This window comes from Corylus avellana, chromosome 4 (genome assembly GCF_965113065.1).
Source record: "Corylus avellana chromosome 4, dhCorAvel1.hap1.2, whole genome shotgun sequence".
Classification (NCBI taxonomy): Eukaryota; Viridiplantae; Streptophyta; class Magnoliopsida; order Fagales; family Betulaceae; genus Corylus; species Corylus avellana.
Window position 1 is genome coordinate 11,229,450 of NC_142493.1, and position 21,765 is coordinate 11,251,214.

Consider the following 21,765-nt stretch of genomic DNA (forward strand, 5'->3'; position numbering starts at 1 on the left):
GACAGAATAAAATAAAAATAAAAGTGGGGGATTTGACAGAATAAAATAAAAATAAGTCACAAGTTTCTCCTGCAGAAGACTAATATCCTTGCTATATTTCCCAGTTTACATTTTTTTTCTTTATCACTTGTTGACCGTGATAGATGAATAAATCTATTATTCCCTCAACTGTGAAAATACCTGAACAGAGAGATAAGAGATGTTCAACGTGCCAAACATAGGTACCCTAGCTAGACATGTATGGACAATAACTTGTGACTGATTGTGCTAAGATGTTCATAGGCTATTTAATATTTTTGGGCATGCATGATTCGTTTGATACTCAAAGTATCTCTAATGCACTCCTCAATGCATCCTGTTGTTGAAATAATGATAGGGTATGATATATATTATGTTGAAGTTTGCGAGAAAAATTAAATTACAATAGAAGAAGCAAGAGAGATTTAAATATTCATACTTTTAAAATATAATTTGATAAAATATTTTTTATTAAATTTGCAAGGTGTTACAGGTTGGGATGGTAGATCTTACTTTTTTTTATTTTTTTTTATTTCATGGGTTCTACTTTTTTGTTGACGAGAGAATGATCAAGATAAAGATATGGTGTTTTTGAAAACCACTGACAAGTAGAGCAGACAAGATAACATATTTTATATATGTATATATCAGCACGAGTTTTAGTAATAATGAATGTATATTGAATTAAATTTTATAAAATAAGGTTCTCCCTCCATGTCTTTCTCACATAAATAAATCTAATTAATCCAACCTTGTTTTTCAAAGAAATTTTTTACAATAATAGAACTAATGCTTTCCATTATTTTCTTCCTTTCAAATTTGTCAATAATATTCTTTGAAATCATCTTCAAAAGCATAAGTGAAAAATAAGAGATGTGTATCATATCTATGCCGAGTTACAAGTGGAAGAGTAGCACATTTTTAATACACAAGTGGAACTCACAATGGTGGTGCAGTCAAATGTCTTAGCACCAAGAGGTCTTTGGCGACAAGCATTACACTCTGGTTGATAAAATCTACCAAGGATGAGGCTATGCTGGTGACCTTTATGTTTAAAGACTTCCGGAATTAAAATACATTGAGCATCAAGGTAACACGAATCCTTGACACTTTTATAAATGAAGCCACCTTGTGTTCGATCGCAAGCCCAACAACAGAGCGATCGCACATTGGAATTTACATTATCTAAGATGAGTGGGTGTTGGTGATGTAATTATCGCATAACCTCTTAGGGTAGTTTAGTACATCTTGTATGAAATGAGAAGTTACACTGCGCACAGTTGTAAAACAAGGGCACCACTATAAATTGCATGCACTATTCACAATGCTTGACATCTCAGAATTCTTCATTTTTTAGGATTAAACTATATTGTGAATGAATCGAATATTTGATCTTATGAGAGATTGGTCTTTCATCCTCTTTTAGATCAAATTTCTTAAGGGAAAAGGTTTTTCTTTTTTTCTTTTTATTTTTTTATTTATTTTTTAATTATTATTATTATTTTTTTATTTTAATTTGATTTGTCAAGCTTTCAACGCCTTTTCTTCTTTTCTTATTTCCACATACTCTATCCTTCTCTGCTTGGGATTTTTCTCTTCTTTTTGGTCTCCTTTGTTGACTTGGGTCTCTTCTCTTCCTTTGCTTACGCATGGCCCACTTGATACTTTTCTTGCGCAATTGTTCTCCATCTTTTCACGTGTTAGCACCTTTCATTTCTTTTGAGTTTTTGTTTTGGCTTGGCTTGGCTTGGCTTAAGCCTCTAGAACAATTTTTTTCTTCTTCTTATTTTGTCTTTTCTTTCATTGCATATGGCTTCGCTTGCTCTTATTTGGCTTCTCTTTTATTTTTATTTCTTTCTTTTCCTACAAAAGGCAATAATTTGTATTATAATATTATTTTAAGCTCACATTTAATAATTAAACATTATTTCACAGCTAAATCTACAATAAAAGAATTGGTATAAAATAAAGTATAATAAAACTTACTTTAATATTGAAAATAAGCATTTTTTAAGCTAGTTATTATCAGATGACTTGAATGTTCGATCTCTTAAGGGACAGATTTTTCATCCTCTTTTAGATCATTGTCCGCAACTAAATGAATAGCATAGTCAACGGAATCATTGGTCTCACTTACCTTCATAATCATATATGCATACCGTATGTGGACAATGTAGTTACACTTGTGATCATCACAACAATAAGCTGCATACTTTATATCGACATTTTCAAAATAGACTTTAGAGTTGTACTTTTTTATTTGACTAAGAGAGAAGGTACAAGTGAAGGAGTGAGCATGTCCTTTAATTTTGATGGTGCCTATAAAATGAGCACAACTAGAGTGAATCCAAAGTCGACAGTTGCTGTATACATAGATAGGCAATGTCAATGTTTTTCCCACCGCACGCTTCGCAAGTGAACTGGTTTGGATTCCCGGTGAGAATGAATGCGTAATTTGCCAACGAGCAGCACGTACAGAGTCTATAATCGCACAGGGTCAAGGCATGATTCATGAAGGAAAAAATTGCGTTCACAGCACTTGTAGGCTGTGAGTTCCCAGTACTGGCTTTTTGCACTGCCAGCAACCAACTTCCTCATTTAATTTCCATCACTTTCAAGGTTATTTGGGAGCTGCATGTGATGCCATTTGCTGAAATCTTCTTTCTCGCTCTCGATCTTACACACACAACCACAAAACCTAAAGGTGGTTAATTTAGTATTTAGAGTATGTTTAGCAGGGTTTGTGTTCGTAGACATTATAAAATATGCTAATAATTTGTAGAAGCTACTTGTTGGGTCTCCATGAATAAAGTCAAATTAAATTAGATGGGTCATAGTGGGTACTAATTTTTCTTTTTTTTTTCAAAGATCATTGTACTTGATCCTCGGAAGACTAAAAATTTAAGATGGGTCATAGTCTTATATTCAAATTTGCAGCATTTTGTTTTAAATAATAGCGTTTACATGACTACGTTGTGTAATTGGAAAACCAATCATAATAATAGCAGAGTATGAAGAAAATAAAATAGACATTAAAATAGGCTGGGTTGTAATAGGCTTTCTGTTATGGTGGTTAAAGGGATTCAATAACTATTTAGAATTTATAAAAGGGAAGACCAGCTCATAAGGGAGGTATTGAAATAGATAAGTCAAAAGTCATTAGCGTGTAAGAGGAGACCCGGGCATCTAGAATAGCCCATTTACATTCAATACAATTCGTTATTTTCAGCCCATTCAAGATTCAACCATTTTCATTCTATTCCATTATTCCAATTTATAAACACCAAAAAATATAGAAAATACATAACATTAGAGGAACAGAGTGTACATCCTTGCATATTTATATCTGCTGTGGACTAACTCTAACAAGGTCTGAGGATCTGGAGAAGTTACATAACAAAACTCATCTTTGGGTTTTAGATCTGAAGTAATGTGGGTTATGCCTGTTCATCGATTGGCTCAATGTTTGTTCATGCCCGCGTTGTGTTTTCGGTTGATTTTTTTTTTTTTTTTTAATACTCAAATTGGACTTCTGGGTTTTGTTTCTTATGTCATTATATTAATCTTGCTCAGCAGGATTGTGATTATTTAGAAGTATTTTCGATGCTTTTCTGCGAGAATCTACTATTAGTGAATGATGAGGTGCAGTTTTAGTCCTATAGTCTATGTGTACGTAATGTTTGATGAAATTCCAGAATCAGCATTTGTTTGTGCGTGTGAATTTGGATTTGTTTTCATTAATAACTTCTGATGGTAGACCGGCTTATTCTACGTAATATTCTAAGCTTATTGATAAACCTTCCCTTGTTGCTCTTGATGCATATTTTTGACTTAGAATTAGTGATATATATTAAGATTTCAGGGGAAGCTATACAATTGATATCTAATACGTACAGGGGCTGTGGCTGTGCTAGCTCATCCATGGGCATTGAAAAAACCTTGTTGCCAGAATAAGGAGGCTGAAAGAGGCTGGCCTTCATAGGATGGAGGTTTACAGAAGTGATGGAAAACTAGCAGGTATATTATTTACTTTGCTAGGTCTTTTTCTTTTTTATTGTTGTTTGTGGAATTTTGTTTTTGGTGACTGTCTAATCAACCGCCATAGAATGTAAAAGATTTACATCTCCTTCTCCATCTTCAGACATGTAATGGATGTCAAAGATGCTATCTTAGGAGCATATAAAAATTCTAACAAAACAATTTCCTGAATAAATCAGTAGATGAAGTAGAGTTGTAGTTAAAATTCATCATTTGTATTGTTTCGACTTGTATTTGTTATAATGTTTTTATATTTTAGTCATGCATAGATGAGATGTTGGTTTTGTTTCTACGTGACAGTAGAAAATTGGTTCCCAGTCATTATTGCTTTATGGATTGTGTGATGTGGCCATTTGGGGTGTGATGCTTAGGTTTGTCTTTCTCATTTATGTTTTTTCCTCTGAAATTCCCGCATGAGTTGTGACAAGGACTTAATCGATCATTGCTTGTCTTGTAATTGACCAATGAAGAGAGGTAGAATGTAGAGTTTGAAGCTATCAGGCTGAAGCTTTCCAGTATCTCTATTAATCAGGGAGGAATTCAAGTTCCTATTGAGAGTAATAGTTGTGAGTTGAATATTCATCTTGTTTATCAAATTCATTTTCACCTTCTCAATATTTTTGGCATTTCTACTGTCATATTTAAATAATTGTTTTTCTTGAAGATAGATATGACTAGAAAAGTAGATGTTAGACAGTGAAGGATCTAACAAGATGTAGAGAATAGATGATTGTCTTTTTTTTTTTTAATTAATGAGATTCAATTTGAGTTCTAACTTAAATAAAAGCTAATCTAGATTTTCATATTAGGTTTAAGTTTTTGTTGCTTACTGGGACAATGTTCTTTCAAAATTGTCAACTCAAAACTACGTTTCCCCTTAAAAATGTTGTTTACTGATTTTACTTTGTCAAGGCAAATGGGTCTCCCCCTGTGGAGGCAGACGCATGCCTTTATTTATTTTAGTTTCATTTTTGTTTTTTAGATTTATTTTCTTGGGGAAATTATGATTCATGCGATGAATTCATGGGCATTGAGTGTGATTTTAATCTAAACAGATTTAAATTACAAACTCCTTATAACTTGTAAATTTGAGTTGACAGTCAATGATAAAATTAGGCATTTTTATAATGAAGACTATAACATAATAACATATCAATACTATATGATAGAATCATTTGTCTTGATTATTGAAAATGAGACTTCTAGTTCATATGTTGATGCATTCGGAATGTATTGAGTATTTTTGGTGGTTAATAATGTGTTGTACAAATTACCGTCACCTAAATGCATTTCACATATCTACTAATTGAAAATGCTATTAATCTTGTGGGAATAATGAACTCATATCTGAAATTATAATCTCTTTGATTTACCAATAAGTGAGATCTAGAATGATCCATACCAATATGGCATCCATAGTCTTTATAGAAAATATAAATATCTCCTTGAGATAATTAAATAGAATTGCTGGTCTAAGTCCAGCCCTAATAATTTTAGTAAAGTGGTTATCCAAAGATTTTATTCTTTAATAAAAGTATTGTGGATCATCATGTTTTGGGGTAGTTTGGCTTTATGGGTTGATTGGGTTCTTGATGAAACATTCTGAATTAATTCATATAGCTTGTGGGGGTTGGTTGGCTGAGTGTGTGTGGGTTTGCTAGGTAACCAATTGGGTCTAGAGGTTTCGGGTATGGGAGTTCTTGAGGATTTCATATGTGCTTGAGTGTTCTCTGTCATGGCTGTTTCTGAGTGTAAAATCTGGGCAATTTTAGTGTCTTGGCCGATGGAGCTCTTGAAGTGGTTTGGAAGTTTTGATTTTTGGAGTTGGAGTTTGTTTTTGGGTAGTTCTAGTTGATTATGGCTGAATGAGTCTTGAGGTGCTACCATGACCGAACTGGGAGGCTTTAGAGCTTCTAAATGTTGATGAGTTTTGGGATGGATTTACTGGTTGTTTAATGATGAAGCTGGTGAGATTGAGGGAGAGAGAAAGGAGAACAGTGAGAAAAAGTGAGAAGCCATGAGACAGAGAGAGAAAAGATTTGAGAGAAATAGTCCGTGAGAATTATTAAAAGAAACAGACTGTAAAATTGAGAGAGAGGGATGAGCAGTCTGTGAATGGGGAATAAGATCAAAATATTTTTTGAGTTTTAAAGTTTTGATCTTTGCTAATGGAAAGGGTAAGTCTTCGTTGTCCTTTACTTTGTGCTTTGATGCTTGAAGACATGCAATGAGTAAAATATCTTTATTAGCATGAGTTTTAGTCATAATGAATGTATATTGAATTAAATTGTATACAATAAGGTTCTCCCTCCATGTCTCTCTCACATAAACAAATGTAACTAATCTAACCAAATACTTCCAAGAATACATTGAGGATGAGCAGCGAAATCACAATTTTTACAGTAATAGAACCAAAGCTTTTCATCTCTTTCTTTTTCACAAATTTGACAATAATGCTCATCAGAGTTGTCTTCAGCAGCGTAAGTGAGATATAGGAGATGCGTGTCATATCTATGCCTAGTTACTAGTGGAAGAGTAGCACATTTAATGCACAAGCGGAACCCACAAGTAGTGCAATCAAATGTCTGAGTGCCACTGAATTTTTGACCACAAGCATTGCATATTGGTTGATCAAATCCACCAAGGAAGAGGCAGTGCTGGTGACCTTTATGTTTAAAGACTTCTGGAATTAAAATACATTGAGCATCAAATATTTTTTTGTCACACCAACGGTTGTCACATTTGTAGTTGAAGCCACTTCGTCTTCGTTTGCAAGCCTGACAATAGAACAAGTACCGGCCATTGAAATGTAAGGTGAGTGGGTGTTCGTGATGTAATGGTCTCATAACCTTTTGAGGTAGTTTAGTACATCTTATATGGAGAGAAAAGTTGCAATGTGTACAGTCGTCAAACAGGGACAACACTATAAATTGCATGCACCCCTCACAACGCTTGACATCCAAGAGCTCTTCATTTTTAAGGATTAATTTATGTTGTGAAAGACTCAAATGTTGGATCTCCTGAGGGGCAACTTTTTCATCCTCTTCTAGATCATTGCCCTCGACCAAATGAGTAGCATAGTCAATGGAATCACTTGTCTCACCCACAACCCTAAACCAATATGCACACTGTAAGTGGGCAATGTAGTTACACTTGTGATTATCACAACAGTAAGCTGCATACTTTATATCCACCTCCTCATAAAAAACTTGGCACTTGTGCTTTTTGCCTTGGGGAAGAGAGAAGGTGCAAGTGAGGGAGTGAGCATGTCCTCTAATTTTGATGGTGCCTAGAAATTTACCACAATTAGAGTGAATGAAAATGAGACAGTTGTTACAATGACTGGCAAAGTCATTGCGTTTCACACCACACGCTTTGCAGGTGAACTCGATTGGATCTCGAGTGGGGATGAATGCGTGTGGGTTACATTTGTCAACACTAATATTTCTCCAACGAGAATCACATTTGATGTCGAGTACATATTCACATCTGAAACATTTGTAATAGTAGCGTCCACTTAAAACTTTAAAGCAAGCACTGCAATGATTTTGAGTCTCTACTGGTACTTCGAGACGAAGTTCGTGGTCTGAGAAGTGCAGAGAGTGTGTTGTTTTGTAGGGTAATTGTGCACATGGTTGATGAATGAGGAAGGTGCAGTTGGGAAAGATGCATTTGAAAAAGGTAGGCCCATTATTATTAATGTTGTTGTTGTTGTTACCTAACATTAACGAACACGATACCGGTTCCTCGCACAATGAGCAAACTACTACTTTCTTCTCATCTCCGTTCTTCTCCGCCTCTTTCATGGATATCAAGTGATGTCTATTCCTCAAATCATGTGCCTTTATCTCTCTCTTGCAATCTGTTGGCTCGAGGCATGATTCATCAATCAAAAAGGCACATCTCTTCCTGCATTGGTAGCCGCGACTTCCCAATACTGACTTTCCGCACAACGAGCAATATTTATATATACTTTCCAACTTATCTATGAGCTGCAAGTGATGCCATTGCTCGCCCACCATCTTAGTCTATTATGGTAATACACAGTCACAGAGGCACAAAACCCAAAGGGTGGGGTTTAGCATTGAGATATATATTGTGATAGGATGATTCATAGGGCATTTGTTGGGTCTTCACTCTTCATGAATTAATGAAGTCAAATTAGATGAATATATAATTTGTGGATGCACATTTTTTATTAATTAACAAACTTTTATATATTATATATCCTCTAGTTGAAGACCGAAAAATAAAGATGGCATTTACCTAAATTTAACTGAGGAAATATTAGTTCCAAGTAATATTACCTCGCCCACAAACTGATTTAAGATCGAATCCAGGCTACTTTGATCGATTAATCATATTATCCATGATTAATCATATTTCAAATATTTGATTTTGGGACGTGGATTAATCATATATATAACAAGGAAATAATTTAACAACTTCTGAGCTTTTTCAAAGTCTTTGAAATACATGTTAAATATCACTACAAACATAATTGCAATAGAAAACCTCATAAACAATGAAAGGAAAGAGAGAGAGAGAGAGTAGAACCTGTTATACAACTTCAAGCTTGTTGTACCTTCTTTCTCAAATGATCACACAAACCTTTTTTTTCTCCTTTGGTAAGAGAAAATACAAATCACAAAGACGGTTTACAACGGATGATTTGGTAGAAGAAATAAAACAATATTGCTATGCTTCTCAAACTCATGTGATTGACATGATTTATAATCAACATAATTATTCCTTTCTTCTTTCCTTAATTACTCTCTAAACATTCTTTTCTTTCTATTCTCTTGCATTTGTCTTTTTCTTCGTCTTCAAATCTTCTCTTCTTTTCTTCTTCATTAATCTTTCTCTCTCTCTCTCTTTGTACATATATAGTTCTCTTACTCTTTATCTTTTTCTTGTTCTCCACAACTTCGTTTCATGTTTACAAAAGATAAAATTTCTACTGCGCCCAGCAAATCGTGTCAAAAAACAATTGAGCATTTTTCAGTTTTATATATATATATACTCTCCAAGCCTTTAGAATACGACTAAAACTGAAGTAAAACAATTAAGAGTTTAACTAGCCAACTGGAAAATGATTTTGCTGACTAGCAGGCCCGCTTTGCTTCGGTTGAATTTTTGGATGCTAGTGCATCACAAAAAGAATAGAAAAAGGGATTAACAGAAGATTCTTGGGGAAGCACTACTTTAAGGGTAAGTCAATTCTCATTCAATTGTATCTTTACGTTCGCTAATTTACAGCCCTGATATTGTCTAAGAGCATATTTGAGATTGTGTTTAAGTTAAAATGTGTTTTTTGGCAAAAGTTTCATTTTTAAGCTTTTTCCAAAAGTGCGTATTGATCATTTTTTTTGCCCTTAAAAGCACTTTCAATTTCTCTTACCAAACGAGTACTTTTTAAATGAATTTTTTGAGTTTTTAACGTACTTTTAAATATCTCAAATGTATATCCAAACAGGCCCTAAAAATGAACCTCTAGAATTTGTGAGCAAATTTAAAATCTCATAACATTTCAAGGATTCGCTAAGTAGGCTTTTACTAATTAAACTAGTGTCTGAAAGCATTTTTAATACATTTAACAATAAGGAATACAATAATAGAGCTATAATAGTAGTATATTTAGTGGTGTAACTAAATAATGGTTGAGCCCAATTGTAACAGGCTTTCTGTTAGAGTGGTTATGATAGAGTTCCACCACAACAAAGAGTCTATTAGTGTTTTGTTATTTACTGCACCAAGGAGTCTATTAGTTGCTTTCTTATTTAATATCTTGAGAGTCCTAGTCTAAGTTATTTAGTCTTTGAGTCCAATATTAATTAGTCTTTCTAGTCCATCTTTATCTTGTATTCCTTATATTATAAACAGGGGATAGTAGTTGTAGTTTATTGAGAACGAAGAATTATTAAGCAAAAGCTTGTTTGTGGTTTGTTTCCAACCCTAATTGAATTCAATTGTGGTCTCTCCTATCCGAAAGAAGTTATTGTGGTCATATTTCTATTATTAGTCGTGGGGTTCCATCAAGTTAAAGGGATTCAATAATAGTTTAGAGTCTATAAAACGAAAATAGTTACTTTATGAGAGCATCTACATTAGGTAAAATAGTTATAATTTTGTCTCTAACTTATCCAAAAAAAAAAAAAATTGTTATAATTTTGGAGAGAGTAAACACTAGGACATGCTTGAATCTTATGGGAATTATAAGAAGTCTAAGATGTATATAAACTGTCTTATTTGGTACATGAGAAAGCTGGTAGAGGCTCTGTTTACTTTAGCTTGATTTTGTGCCAGTCCTATGGTAGTGTGGTTCATTTTAAACTCCAGACAAGAATTAATAATTGGACCTTCCCTTATGCTTCTTTTAATTTTTCATCTAAAAATTTATCTTGGTTCTTCTTTTTCTCCCTTTTAGGATATATATATACTCCATATGTACACAGGATGCACTCCTCTGCACCTTCTAATGAGATTGATTTACTTATTATAAAAAAAATAAAAATAAAAATAAAAAAATAAATTCTATGTTGCCTCTTTTTTGTCTCCATTTTAGGAAACTGGGCTAATTGGCATATCATCTCTTTTAATGAAATGGAAGGAGGACAAGCTCAAACTATAAGCTCTCTCGATAAGGGGCTTTGGTTCAGGTAACAGAATTCTCTGAGAAAGTGAATTGGCCAGATTTTAGAAGACTCTTGTCCTTGTGGCTCTTACTCCCTCTCTTTCATAATGTTATCAATAAGTGAGTAAGTGTATGTTTGTGTGTAAACTAAGCTTTGAAAAAGCTCAATTGTAGTCATTAATATAACTAGTTCAGGTTTTCACAGTTAATGTGCAATTGAGGAAAAATTGATAAAGTGGTCCATATCGGAAGGAACCGGATTCTCTCAAGTTCATTTGAATTAGAGAGTATCCAGTTAGTTATATTATTTGATGAGCATTTTTGTTTTTTCACTTTTTGAACTAATATTGAAAAAAAATAGTCATCTAATATAAACTAACTAGATATTATCAAATTTTTATATCACATCATTTACTTTTTATTACTATTCAAATAAAAAAATCACTACAAAACAAAATTTTCTACTTTCCAATACCACTTTTTCATTTTCCCATATCAATCATTATTTTATTTTATTTTTATTTTTTTCATGAATGTGTGGTGGGGTGTTGTTTAACAAACACCCCCGTAAAGTTGTATGGTTAGACGTCACAAATAAGGATAATAAATAGAGAAGTAACAAAGAGTAGTATTTTAGTAAGATAGGGCTGTTTCCGATTAATTGAAAAAAAATGATCCATAAAGCTGACCTGATTTAATTGGGATTACAGCTAAGTTGAGTTGTATAGGTAGTTCAGTTTATATGGTTTATGAGGCACACCATCTTATAATTACTATATTGGATTAAAGATGAAACCTATGTACCAAAAAATTGCTATGCTTCCAAAATTGTGATTGCTTTGGTTTATAATGACCATAATTTTTCTTTTCTTTTATCCTTTCTCTCTAAACCTTCTTTTATTTTATTTTCTTTTCTTTTCTTTTTTTTTTTTGGTACATATATGGTCCTTTATTCTTATTTTATCTTTATCTTTTTTCTCTACACATTCGTATCTTGCACGTTTAGATATTTATTATAAAATACATCAAAGTTAGCACCCAATATTAAAATTTAATTAGGGTAAATTAAAGTCCACGTACCCTACTCAAATTACGACTCATTTCACAATGTCCCTCAAAACTTTCAGTTGTGACAATTTCCCCTTCCCCAAAACTACTAAAAAAATGAGGAGAATGAGCTTTGGCTTGGGGTTCTTTGCCCTCGGTGCCGAGGAATAAGAGCTACCTATGCATTGGTTTGAAATTGTTTGGCGCAGATCTGCTGTTTAATTTGAAAATTAGTCATAGGTTAGTGGATTTTGTTTTGAGTCTAGAATGTAATACATCATCTTTGACGCTTGTAACCTCGTAGCTTCGGCTATGGTTGCTTTAGAGCTTTTACTCTGTGTTATTTGAGCTTTATACTCGTTTATCAACGAATAAGACTGAACTGATTCCTTTCAAAAAATAAAAATAAAAATAACTACTAAAAAGTGGCACCCCCCCCCCCCCCCCCAATGACCAAAATTCCCTTCATAAAATAGAAATAAAAAATTCAGGGTACATTGTCATTTTTTATTTATTTATTTATTTTTTTTATATAGTTTTAAATTTAGGGTAGTTTTTATCTTTTTGTTGGCTTTAAGGTGTACATTGTCATTTTTTAATAGTTGTCGCAATTAAAAATTTAGAAGGGCATTGTCAATTGAGTGGTATTTTTTTTTTTTTTTTTTTTTGGAGATGTCCGCACAAGAGGAGGGAGGGGGATTCGAACTAGTGACCTCCACTTCTTGAAGTGTGGTTCGAGCCGATTGAGCTACCTCTTGGAGACAATTGAGTGGTATTTTGAAGTGAACTTTTTTCAAAAGTTTAACATCAATAAAGATAAGTGGTGGAACCGGAGACCAGTGGGGCATGGCCCCCACAACTTTTATTTTTTATTAAAAAAAAAAAAGAGTGTTTTCAGAAAATAAAAACTGACGACACAAGTGGGGAGTAGGAAATTATAATGAACAAGCATTGGCGTAAGGACTCTCTAGAAAATAGATTTTAACATTTCTTTTTTCATTTTCTTTAATAGAAGAATCAAATGAGCAAAAACTTGTTGCAACAACCTTTTTGTTTTTTTCATTTTTTAATCTTGAGGTAATTAATTAATGGGCTGAAGGACCCCGGAGATTTTTTATTTTTTTTATTTTTTGAGCTTGGCAGAGTCGGTCTTTTTAACTTAACGTTATCATTCGTTTATCTTTCCTCGGTTAGTGATTTTGTTATCTTTAGCTAACTATCACTCATCAACCTATGAGATGAGTTAGAAAACTAATGTAAAAGTAGGTTTGTTTGAAGATATGGAGTCGATGAATAAAGATATTAAGAAGTTTATTCCCAAACTTCTCTCTGAAAAAGGCATTGGTTCCCTCTAGGCTCTAAAGAAGGCAGAAAAGGAAATCATGATTGTAACACACACATTACAACATCCTCCACCCTTTTATTTTCTTTCCCACCTCTATTTCATCATCTCCCGCCTCTGTTTCTCTCTCTCTAGCTCGGCAGACTGCATCAATGGACTGGATATGGTTGAAGCAGTGAAGCGTGAAGCCCGCCTCTCTCTCAGCTGAAGCGTCCTTTTTCAGCCCACTTCAATTTCTAGCTAATTCCCAGAATTTCATCCTAGGATTCATTCACTAATTTCACTGTGTCTTGAAACTCGCTACGATGGGTTGTACAACCCGATCGTCTTGGGCCAATGGGATGGTAAAGATGCTAATTGGTTCACTTCTAATTGTAAAGTTGTTGTTTCTTTGGCATTATTGAAAGAAGTGGTCGTTTGGCAAGGGCGTTGTTTTGTGCTTGCAAATGTTGCTTGAATCATTGAACTGTGAATGTTGAGATTGGATAAGCCTCTACCCTGTATAGATTTTTGTTGTGGGTGTTTAGTGTGGGGTTTCTTTGTATAGTTTTGTTTTGTTTTGATTGAGTTCGTTGGGCTGGAAGATAAAATGTCTGGTTTGCTACTCAGTGTTTGATAAAATGTCTCCATAATGGTGTTTCGGTATTTGTTTTGTGAATACAACAGAAAAGAAGTACTTGGTTGTCTTATGTCTCTATGGTGGTCTTTCCTTTGTATTGCCAATGTCAAAATTACTCCAAATTTTTCTGTTCGCAGATATAACGGTGATTGTTCTTGTATTTATTCTACAGCTACCAGCCTACCACTGAAAGCGAGAATTCCTCTGCAAACTTTTGTAATTCGTAACTGGTTCTGGTTTCTTGCTACACAGTTATTTGCTCTGTTTTTGTCAGCCATGATAACTGTTCTTGCAGTAATTAGTTGATTGTAGTTTTCTGTCTGTTTTGTAATTGATTTGAATCACTGCTGCTCTATACCCTTTGTTTGAGTTTGGCTACCTCATTTTGGCACCACTTTGATCACCATTTCCTAGTAATTCTTTTGTTGGTATTAGGGCTCGTTAGTAATTGTTAACATATATTTTCATCCTTTTCAATCTGTTTATAAATGGTCTAATCATCTGTTTCCAATATGTTGTGCAAAAAACACGCGATCACAATTACGGTTAAATAAGGCAAGAACAATCATACACAAGATAACACCAAGATTTAAGTGGTTCCCTTAATGTGAGGTACGTCCACTGGCGGAGGCGATCACGAAGAAATTCACTATGAAAGATGGAGTACAAAAATATAGTAGAGAGAAAATCACTCAGACCCAAAACCCCAATACACTCAAATCTCACTATCACACAATAGAGATTATCTTCAAAGGAATAAACAAAAGACAGGAATACAAACTCTTCTTCTTTTGCTGGGATACGATTGCGGTTGGTCTCTCTATTTATTTTTCTTTCCCGCAGTAGCACCCTTTATTTTTCTCTCTTATTTTGGATCCTCCAAAATCAAGAAGAAAACAATCGGCGCTCTTTGTCTTCTCTCCTTTATTTTCTCTCTTGTCTCTAACTCATGAAACCAAGAAGAAAATACAAGAGGTGCGGCGCACTACTCTGCTGCCCTTCAAACAACAGCCCACAAATTCACTTGCGCGGCTTTGTTGATGTTTTTCGCACACCCTATTCACGCACAAAACTTTGGCTTTATATATGGGCAAAGTCGGTACACTCCAATTCTCCTAATGCAAGTCATTCGTGGATTCCATAAGACAAAAACTATAAAGCCTTTTACAAGAAAGACTTGTACACCACGTGAGCCCCACACACTCCGACTTAGAGAAGGATTTGGAGAGCTAGTCTCCCACGGCAGTACCCATAAACCAATAAAGCAAGACATGGGCCCATGACTAAATTGAGGGTTGAAAAGTCACATAGTCAACCATCTCCATCTTGACTTGAAACCCTTCAAGTTGCAACAAAACGAATCTTCTTCTGATGCCTCCGCCTAAGCCCCTGAGGGCTATCACAATTCATAAGTGTCACTCAAGTCCAAGCACCTCTTGAACTTGAGCATAGGACCTGGTTTAGACAGACTACCATGCTTCTCTACCAGTCCTCTAGGCCACACAGCTTTCTCTATTGGCTCTTTCTTTCTATAGACCCATTTGCATCCTTTAGCCTTCTTTGCCTTGAGCAATTCTGTCGATTCCCAAGCTTTACCTTTCTGTAGTAACTCCACCTCTGTCGGCATGCCATTCTAAAGACAATGAGACTCCACTACCAGCTATTAGAGCAAAGGAAACCATGTTCTTAAATCCATACCTTTCCGGTGCTTTTCGATCACGTTTCTCTCTGCCTCTTGCTAAAGAATAAGGCTCTTCTTGGTGCTTTGAATCTCTTGACGATTCTTCGTCAGCACATATGTTTGTGAGTGAACGCTGTTCATCAAGCTCCACCTCCACAACCTGTTTCCCTTTCTGGCTCTCAATCGATGCTTCATTCTCACCCTTCCTTAACATATAGGCCTCATCAAACACCACGTCTCTGCTAACAATCTTCTTCTTAGAGATTGGATCCCAGAGCCTATAGCCTTTAACACCGGATTCCAAACCAAGACAAATACATTTTCTTGACTTTGAATCTAATTTCGATCGTTCTCCACTTTGCAATCTACCGGTTTACCTGACCATACTTCCTCTGGAACCTTGAAGTCAATCGCAGCGGCTGGAGATCGGTTGGTGACGAAGCATGCATAATTAACTGCCTCAGCCCAAAAACTCTTTGGCAATCCTATACTCAACCTCATACATCTCGCCTTTTCCAACAGTGTTCTGTTCATCTTTTTGGCAACTCCGTTTTGCTGTGGAGTCTCTCTCACTGTGAAGTGACGAGTAATACCTTTTGTTTTGCAAAATTCCAAGAATGCAGTGTCTTTGTATTCTAACCCATTGTCGGATCTCAGATACTTCACTCTTCTTCCAGTCTGATTTTCCACATGCGCCTTCCACTGCTTGAAGATGGTGAAAACCTTTGACTTCTGCCTCATAAAATGCACCCAAACCTTTCTTGAAAAATCATCAATAAAACTGACAAAATAATGTGCACATCCATTTGATGGCATTGCCACTGGCCCCCAAACATCTGAGTGAACATAGTCAAGAACACCTTTGCTTGTATGAGACACCACCTTAAAGCTGACTCTTCGTTGCTTCCCATATAGACAGGACTTGCAGAAACTCAATTTACATGACTTCACACCTTTCAACAGATTCCTCTTGTGAAGTTCAAACATACTGTGCTCGCCTAAATGACCAAGCCGCATATGCCACAAAACTGCGTTGTGATTATTTGGTTTTGCCACTTGTAACTGTGTCCCTGAGTAACTTATACAAATTGCCAATTTTCTTGCCTTTCATTATCACCATAGCACCTTTAGTTATTTTCATAACTCCATCTTTGGCTGAATAACCATAGCCCCAAGAATCTAATGTGCCTAATGAGATCAAATTTTTCTTAAGGTCGGGAATATATCTGACATTAATGAGTATCCTGACAATCCCATCAAACAACCTGACTTTTATGGTACCTTGTCAAATGACTTTACACCTAGCATCATTGTCCATTAGCACTGTACTCGCATTACAGGATTTAAATGTGTCGAACCACTGCCTATTCGGACACATATGATATGAACGAGCAGAATCCAAAACCCAAGAGTCTATGGCAGAATTTTTACCTGAGAAAACTGAAAGAACATCTGCGCTAACCTCGCTGTCATCAGACTCACCATCGGCCACACTGACTGAATTTTCGGAACCATGTCTCTTCTTATCTTCAAGATCTTGTTTCATCAGCTTGCAAAATTTTCTGTAGTGCCTTTTCTTATGACAATAATAGCACTCCACATCTTTTGCATCTAACCGAAATTCTCCACCTTGTGCTGATTGTGACATAGACCGATACTGCTTACCTCTGCCATTCTTCCCCTTAAACTTATATCTTTGGCGCTTTGGCTCAAACCGTACCACAAGCCCATCAGTCTGATCATTGACAGGTTTTCTCCGCGTCTCATGTGACAAGAGGGATCCCGTCACCTCTTCAAACGCTAGAGTCTATTTCCCATATAACAATGTTGTAACCAGGTGATCATAAGAAGGGGGAAGCGATGCCAACAAAAGTATCGCTTTATCTTCTTCTCCAATCTTCACTTCAAAATTCAACAACTGTGTATTCAACATATTGAACTTGTTGAGGTGCTCCAGCAGATCTGTATTTTCCTCCATCTGTAAACCATATAGCTGCTTCTTCGCCTACAGCTTATTCATTAAATTCTACGCCATATACAGACTCTCCAATTTCTGCCAAATTGATTCTGCCTCTTCTTCATCAATCACATTGTGAATGACTTCATCTGACAAATTAAGACGGATCGCATTGGCAGCCTTTGCATCCATCTCTTCCCAAACATCATTCTCCATCTTCTCGGGTTTCTTTGCCTTTCCCAATAACGCCTTGTGAACTCCTTGCTGAATCAGCAAATCCTTCATCCTTCTTTGCCAAAGAGAGAAATTGTTCTTCCTATTAAGCTTCTCCACTTCAAACTTGGTACTCACCATATTTTCCGTAAATTTGATTTCTTGAACCTGAGCTCTGATACCACTTGTTGTGCAAAAAACAGGCGATCACAATTACGGTTAAATAAGGCGAGAACAATCACATACAAGATAACACCAAGCTCGCTGATGTTAGTAAGGAAGAGATTAGCTTTAAGAGGACTATAAAGGGATTTCCAAAGGAAAAGAAAAAGCCATGGTGCTCATATGGCATTCCAAGATGACTACTGAACTTTGTTTTATTAAAAAGGATGTGACAACTCTAACTTTAGTTAATTTATTTTTTTAACCGAGTATGAGACTAAAGGAAGTAAATCAATCCTTTCGGAGAATCACTCCGCTAAGGGAAGTCAATTGTCATTCAATTGGATCTTCATGCTGGCTACTTTATGGGCTCCGGTATTGCCTAAAAAGTGAGCTCTAGAATTATTGGGGCACATTTAGAATCAGATAACATTTCAAGGTGCTATTGAAGTGTATGGCATAGTGTGTTATGCGGTAGAACGAGCATAAGTGGTTTCATTAAGATTCCGAGAAGTGCAGTTGGTTAATGACATGGAAGCAGGACAAACTCAAACTATAAGCTCTGGGTAAGAGGCTTTGGTCCTGGACACAGAATTCTTTGAGAAGGTAAAGACTCTTTTGTCCTTGTGGCTCTTACCACCATCTGTCTCAAATAAGGATATAATAAATCTAGAGGTAACAAAGAGTAGTATTTTAGATAAGATATAAGGATGAAAAAGGAGGAAATCTATTCTTCCTCCTTTTTCATAAGTTATTCTTCCAAACCAAATGATTTAAGGCAATAAGGAAATTTATTGCTTTTTATTTTGGGGGGGGGAGTATTTAGCCATCCTTATTGTGGTAGCGGTTGTCATTTGGATAAAATGACTATTTTCAATTATTTTGAATGGAATTTAACTTCTTAGCTACTAACAGTCTTGGAACAAAGAAAAAATAATGGAACTTTAGTTTCATATCATTCTAAAAATAATTTAGAAACTTGAATTAAATTGGGCTATGACACATTAATGATGGACATTTGGTCGAAAGAGAGGTATTAATTTCCACAATGCTATCTGTTAATTGTGTGGGACCCTTGTGGAATTGAAGTCCAAACTACTTGCAAAACTTTGTACGTTATTCTTGATCTTAAAAGTTCATTTGCTATACAATTCTCATATTTTAATTCTTGAATACAACATAAGATGTATTGCAAGTTGTTTAATAAATGTTCTCATAACAGGTGAAAGTTCTTGCTTTGAAAGATCATGACACAATGTCAGGCATCCCTGAGGCTCTAGAAGCTGCTAGAAGATTTCGCATCAAGATAATTCCAAATGTTGAAATCAGTACAATATTAGGTCATTTTTTCTAAATTTCTAGCATTAGGAGGCGTATGCATGCATCCATACACATACATACGTACATAAATACATACACGTGTGTGTACCTTTTGTTCTTAGTAGTTGCTTGAAGAAAGTTGTTTAATTTTGATTTTCTCTGACATCAGAGAGAGCTGTTTTATAAAACCTTGTTTGTGATTCAAAATTGCAAGAAGTTGCAAGAAGAGTCTGAGTTGTGAGGATTTATCCTGTTCTAGTTTGTATGTCTCTGATGCTCTGTTGATTAGTTAAACCTTTCCTTGTTGCTCATGATGCATATTGTTGGCTTAGAATTTATGATATATATGGTTTCAGGGGAAGTGAGCCTCTTGCAGAAGACGCTATACAATTGATATCTAATACTGGGGGTGTAGCTGTGCTAGCTTATCCAGGGGCACTGAAAAATCATGTTGCCATTATCAGGAGGCTGAAAGAGGCTGGCCTTCATGGTATGGAGGTTTACACAAGTGATGAAAACTAGCAGGTATACTATTTACTTTGCTACGTCTTTTTCTTTTTTATTGTTGTTTGTGGAATTTTGTTTTCGGTGACTGTCCAATCAATTGCCATAGAACGTAAAACATTTACTTCTCCATCGATCTTCAGACATGTAATGGATGTCAAACAAAGATGCTATCTTAGGAACATATCAAAATCCTTACAAAACAATTCCAGGGATAAATCAGCAGATGAAGTTGAGTTGTAGTTAAACTTCATCCTTTATAATGTTTCAACTCATATTTGTTATAATGTTTTTATATTTTAGTGCATGGATGAGATGTCGGTTTTGTTTCTACATAACGATGGATGTAAAGGGTTAAAAGAAAAGTGGTTCTCAGCCATTGTTGCTTTATGGATTGTGTGATGTAACCATTTGAGGTGTGAACCTTAGGTTTGTCGTTCTCATTTAGGTTTTCCCATTGAAATTCCCAACAATTTTCCAACGAACACAAAATTTAGAATTCTTTTTTGAAAACTTGAATCTTCAAATCCTAGACCACCAAATTCTCATAACATTCACAAATAGAAAATATTGTACTGTGTACTCTTTATAACACTGTTCAAGAGGTACTGTTAATGTGCACTGGTCATATAGTGTAACAGGTACTGTTCACACAGCTTTGTGTGGGTCAGTTACTTTTTGATATGCGAGACAAATCTGGGAGCCTTGTTGACCATATTAATGATTATACGCTGTAGTAGAACATTTGCAGTGCTGCTATTGTGATGGGAATTTATTTCCTTCAAACCTATATATGGAACCTCATCTTTTGCTTATATTAAAACATTTGGTACTTACATGGTAGTTTACTTGTGTTGGTCAACAGCATACAGTGACCTAGCAGATGGTTATGGTCTTTTAAAGCTGGGAGGATCAGATTATCATGGAAGAGGTGGGCATGGTGAATCTGAATTGGGAAGTGTGAACCTTCCTGTATTGGCTGCTCATGACTTCCTTAAGGTAGCTCAACCGATCTGGTGTCGTGCCATCCGAAACATTTTAGAGAGTTATGCCGACGAGCTTTCTGATTTGAATCTAGCAAAGATTACAAGATTTGGGAGGGCCCCAATTTTTAACAGGGGCTCTCCAGTGAGTTGCGGCAAGGACTTAATTGATTGTTGCGTGTCTTTGTGGTTGACCAATGAAGAGAGTCAAAATGCAGAGTTTGAAGCTATCTCTATTAATCAGGGAGGAATTCAGGTTCCTATTGAAAGTGAATTGTTGCGAATTGAATATTCATCTTCTTTATCAAATTCATTTTCACCATCTCATTTTTGGCATTTATGCTGTCATATTTAACTAATTGTTTTTCTTGAAGATAGATATGCCTAGAAAGGTAGATTCAGAGAATAGATGATTGTCTTGTTTGCTACTTTGTTCTCGATATTAATGTTGGACTTTTTTTTTTTTTTTTTAATTAATGAGATTCAATTTGAGTTCTAACTTAAATAAAAGCTTGTTTAGGTTAGCTGTCCTTACCCTCCCCTTTTATTTTCAAACCGCTTAAGTTCTTCTTTCAAAATTGCCAACTCAAAACTGTGTTTCCCCTTAAAAATGATGTTTACTGATTTTACTTTGACAAGGCAAATGGGTCTCCCTCTATGGAGGCAGATGCATGCCTTTATTTATTTATTTTTTTTAGTTTAATTTTTGTTTTTTAGATTTATTTTGTTGGGGAAATTGTGATTCATGCAATGAATTCATGAGCATTGAGTGTGATTAATCTAAAAAGATTTAAATCACAAGCTCCTTATAACTTGTAAATTTGAGTTGACTGTCAATGATAAAATTGACCATTTTTATCATGAAGACTATAACATAATAATATATCAATACTATATGATAGAATTGTTTGTCTTGATTATTGAAAATGAGGCTTCTAGTTCATATGTTGATGTATTGGGAATGCATTGAGTATTTTTAATTGTTAATAATGTGTTGTACAAATTACTGTCCCCTAAATACTTATACATTGAGTCATAGGAAATATAAGTATCTCCTTGAGATAATTTAATAGAATTGCTAGTCTAAGTCCATGCCTAATAATTTTAGTAAAGTGGTTATTAAAATTAGTACTCTCAAAAGAGTTTATTCTTTAATAAAAGTATTGTGGATGATCATGTGATTGAGTACTCAAAGATAGAAGATTTAGATTGGATAAGGTGACTATAAAATTAAAATACCTTATTCA

The 21,765-nt window shown here is 35.0% G+C and overlaps 2 protein-coding genes across 8 annotated transcripts in view; one reads left to right on the plus strand and one right to left on the minus strand.

Annotated features, from left to right (window-relative positions):
* LOC132179431 (uncharacterized) overlaps positions 1–21,765 on the minus strand; it is a 53,739-nt gene that overhangs the window by 16,814 nt on the left and 15,160 nt on the right. The window lies entirely within an intron of this gene.
* On the plus strand, positions 3,938–20,877 carry LOC148586298 (uncharacterized). 3 transcript variants are annotated; one of them, XR_015911998.1, is made up of 3 exons: positions 13,359–13,423; positions 19,388–19,556; positions 20,401–20,877. XR_015911998.1 is itself a non-coding variant. In XM_088516086.1 (2 exons), the coding sequence occupies exons 1-2, from the start codon at positions 4,002–4,004 to the stop codon at positions 20,871–20,873; spliced, it is 507 nt and encodes a 168-aa protein (XP_088372212.1). In that variant the 5' UTR covers positions 3,938–4,001; the 3' UTR covers positions 20,874–20,877. The 3 variants fall into 3 exon arrangements, 1 of the variants encoding a protein (XP_088372212.1); XR_015911997.1 differs by lacking the exon at positions 13,359–13,423 and adding an exon at positions 18,945–19,051; XM_088516086.1 differs by lacking the exons at positions 13,359–13,423; positions 19,388–19,556 and adding an exon at positions 3,938–4,035.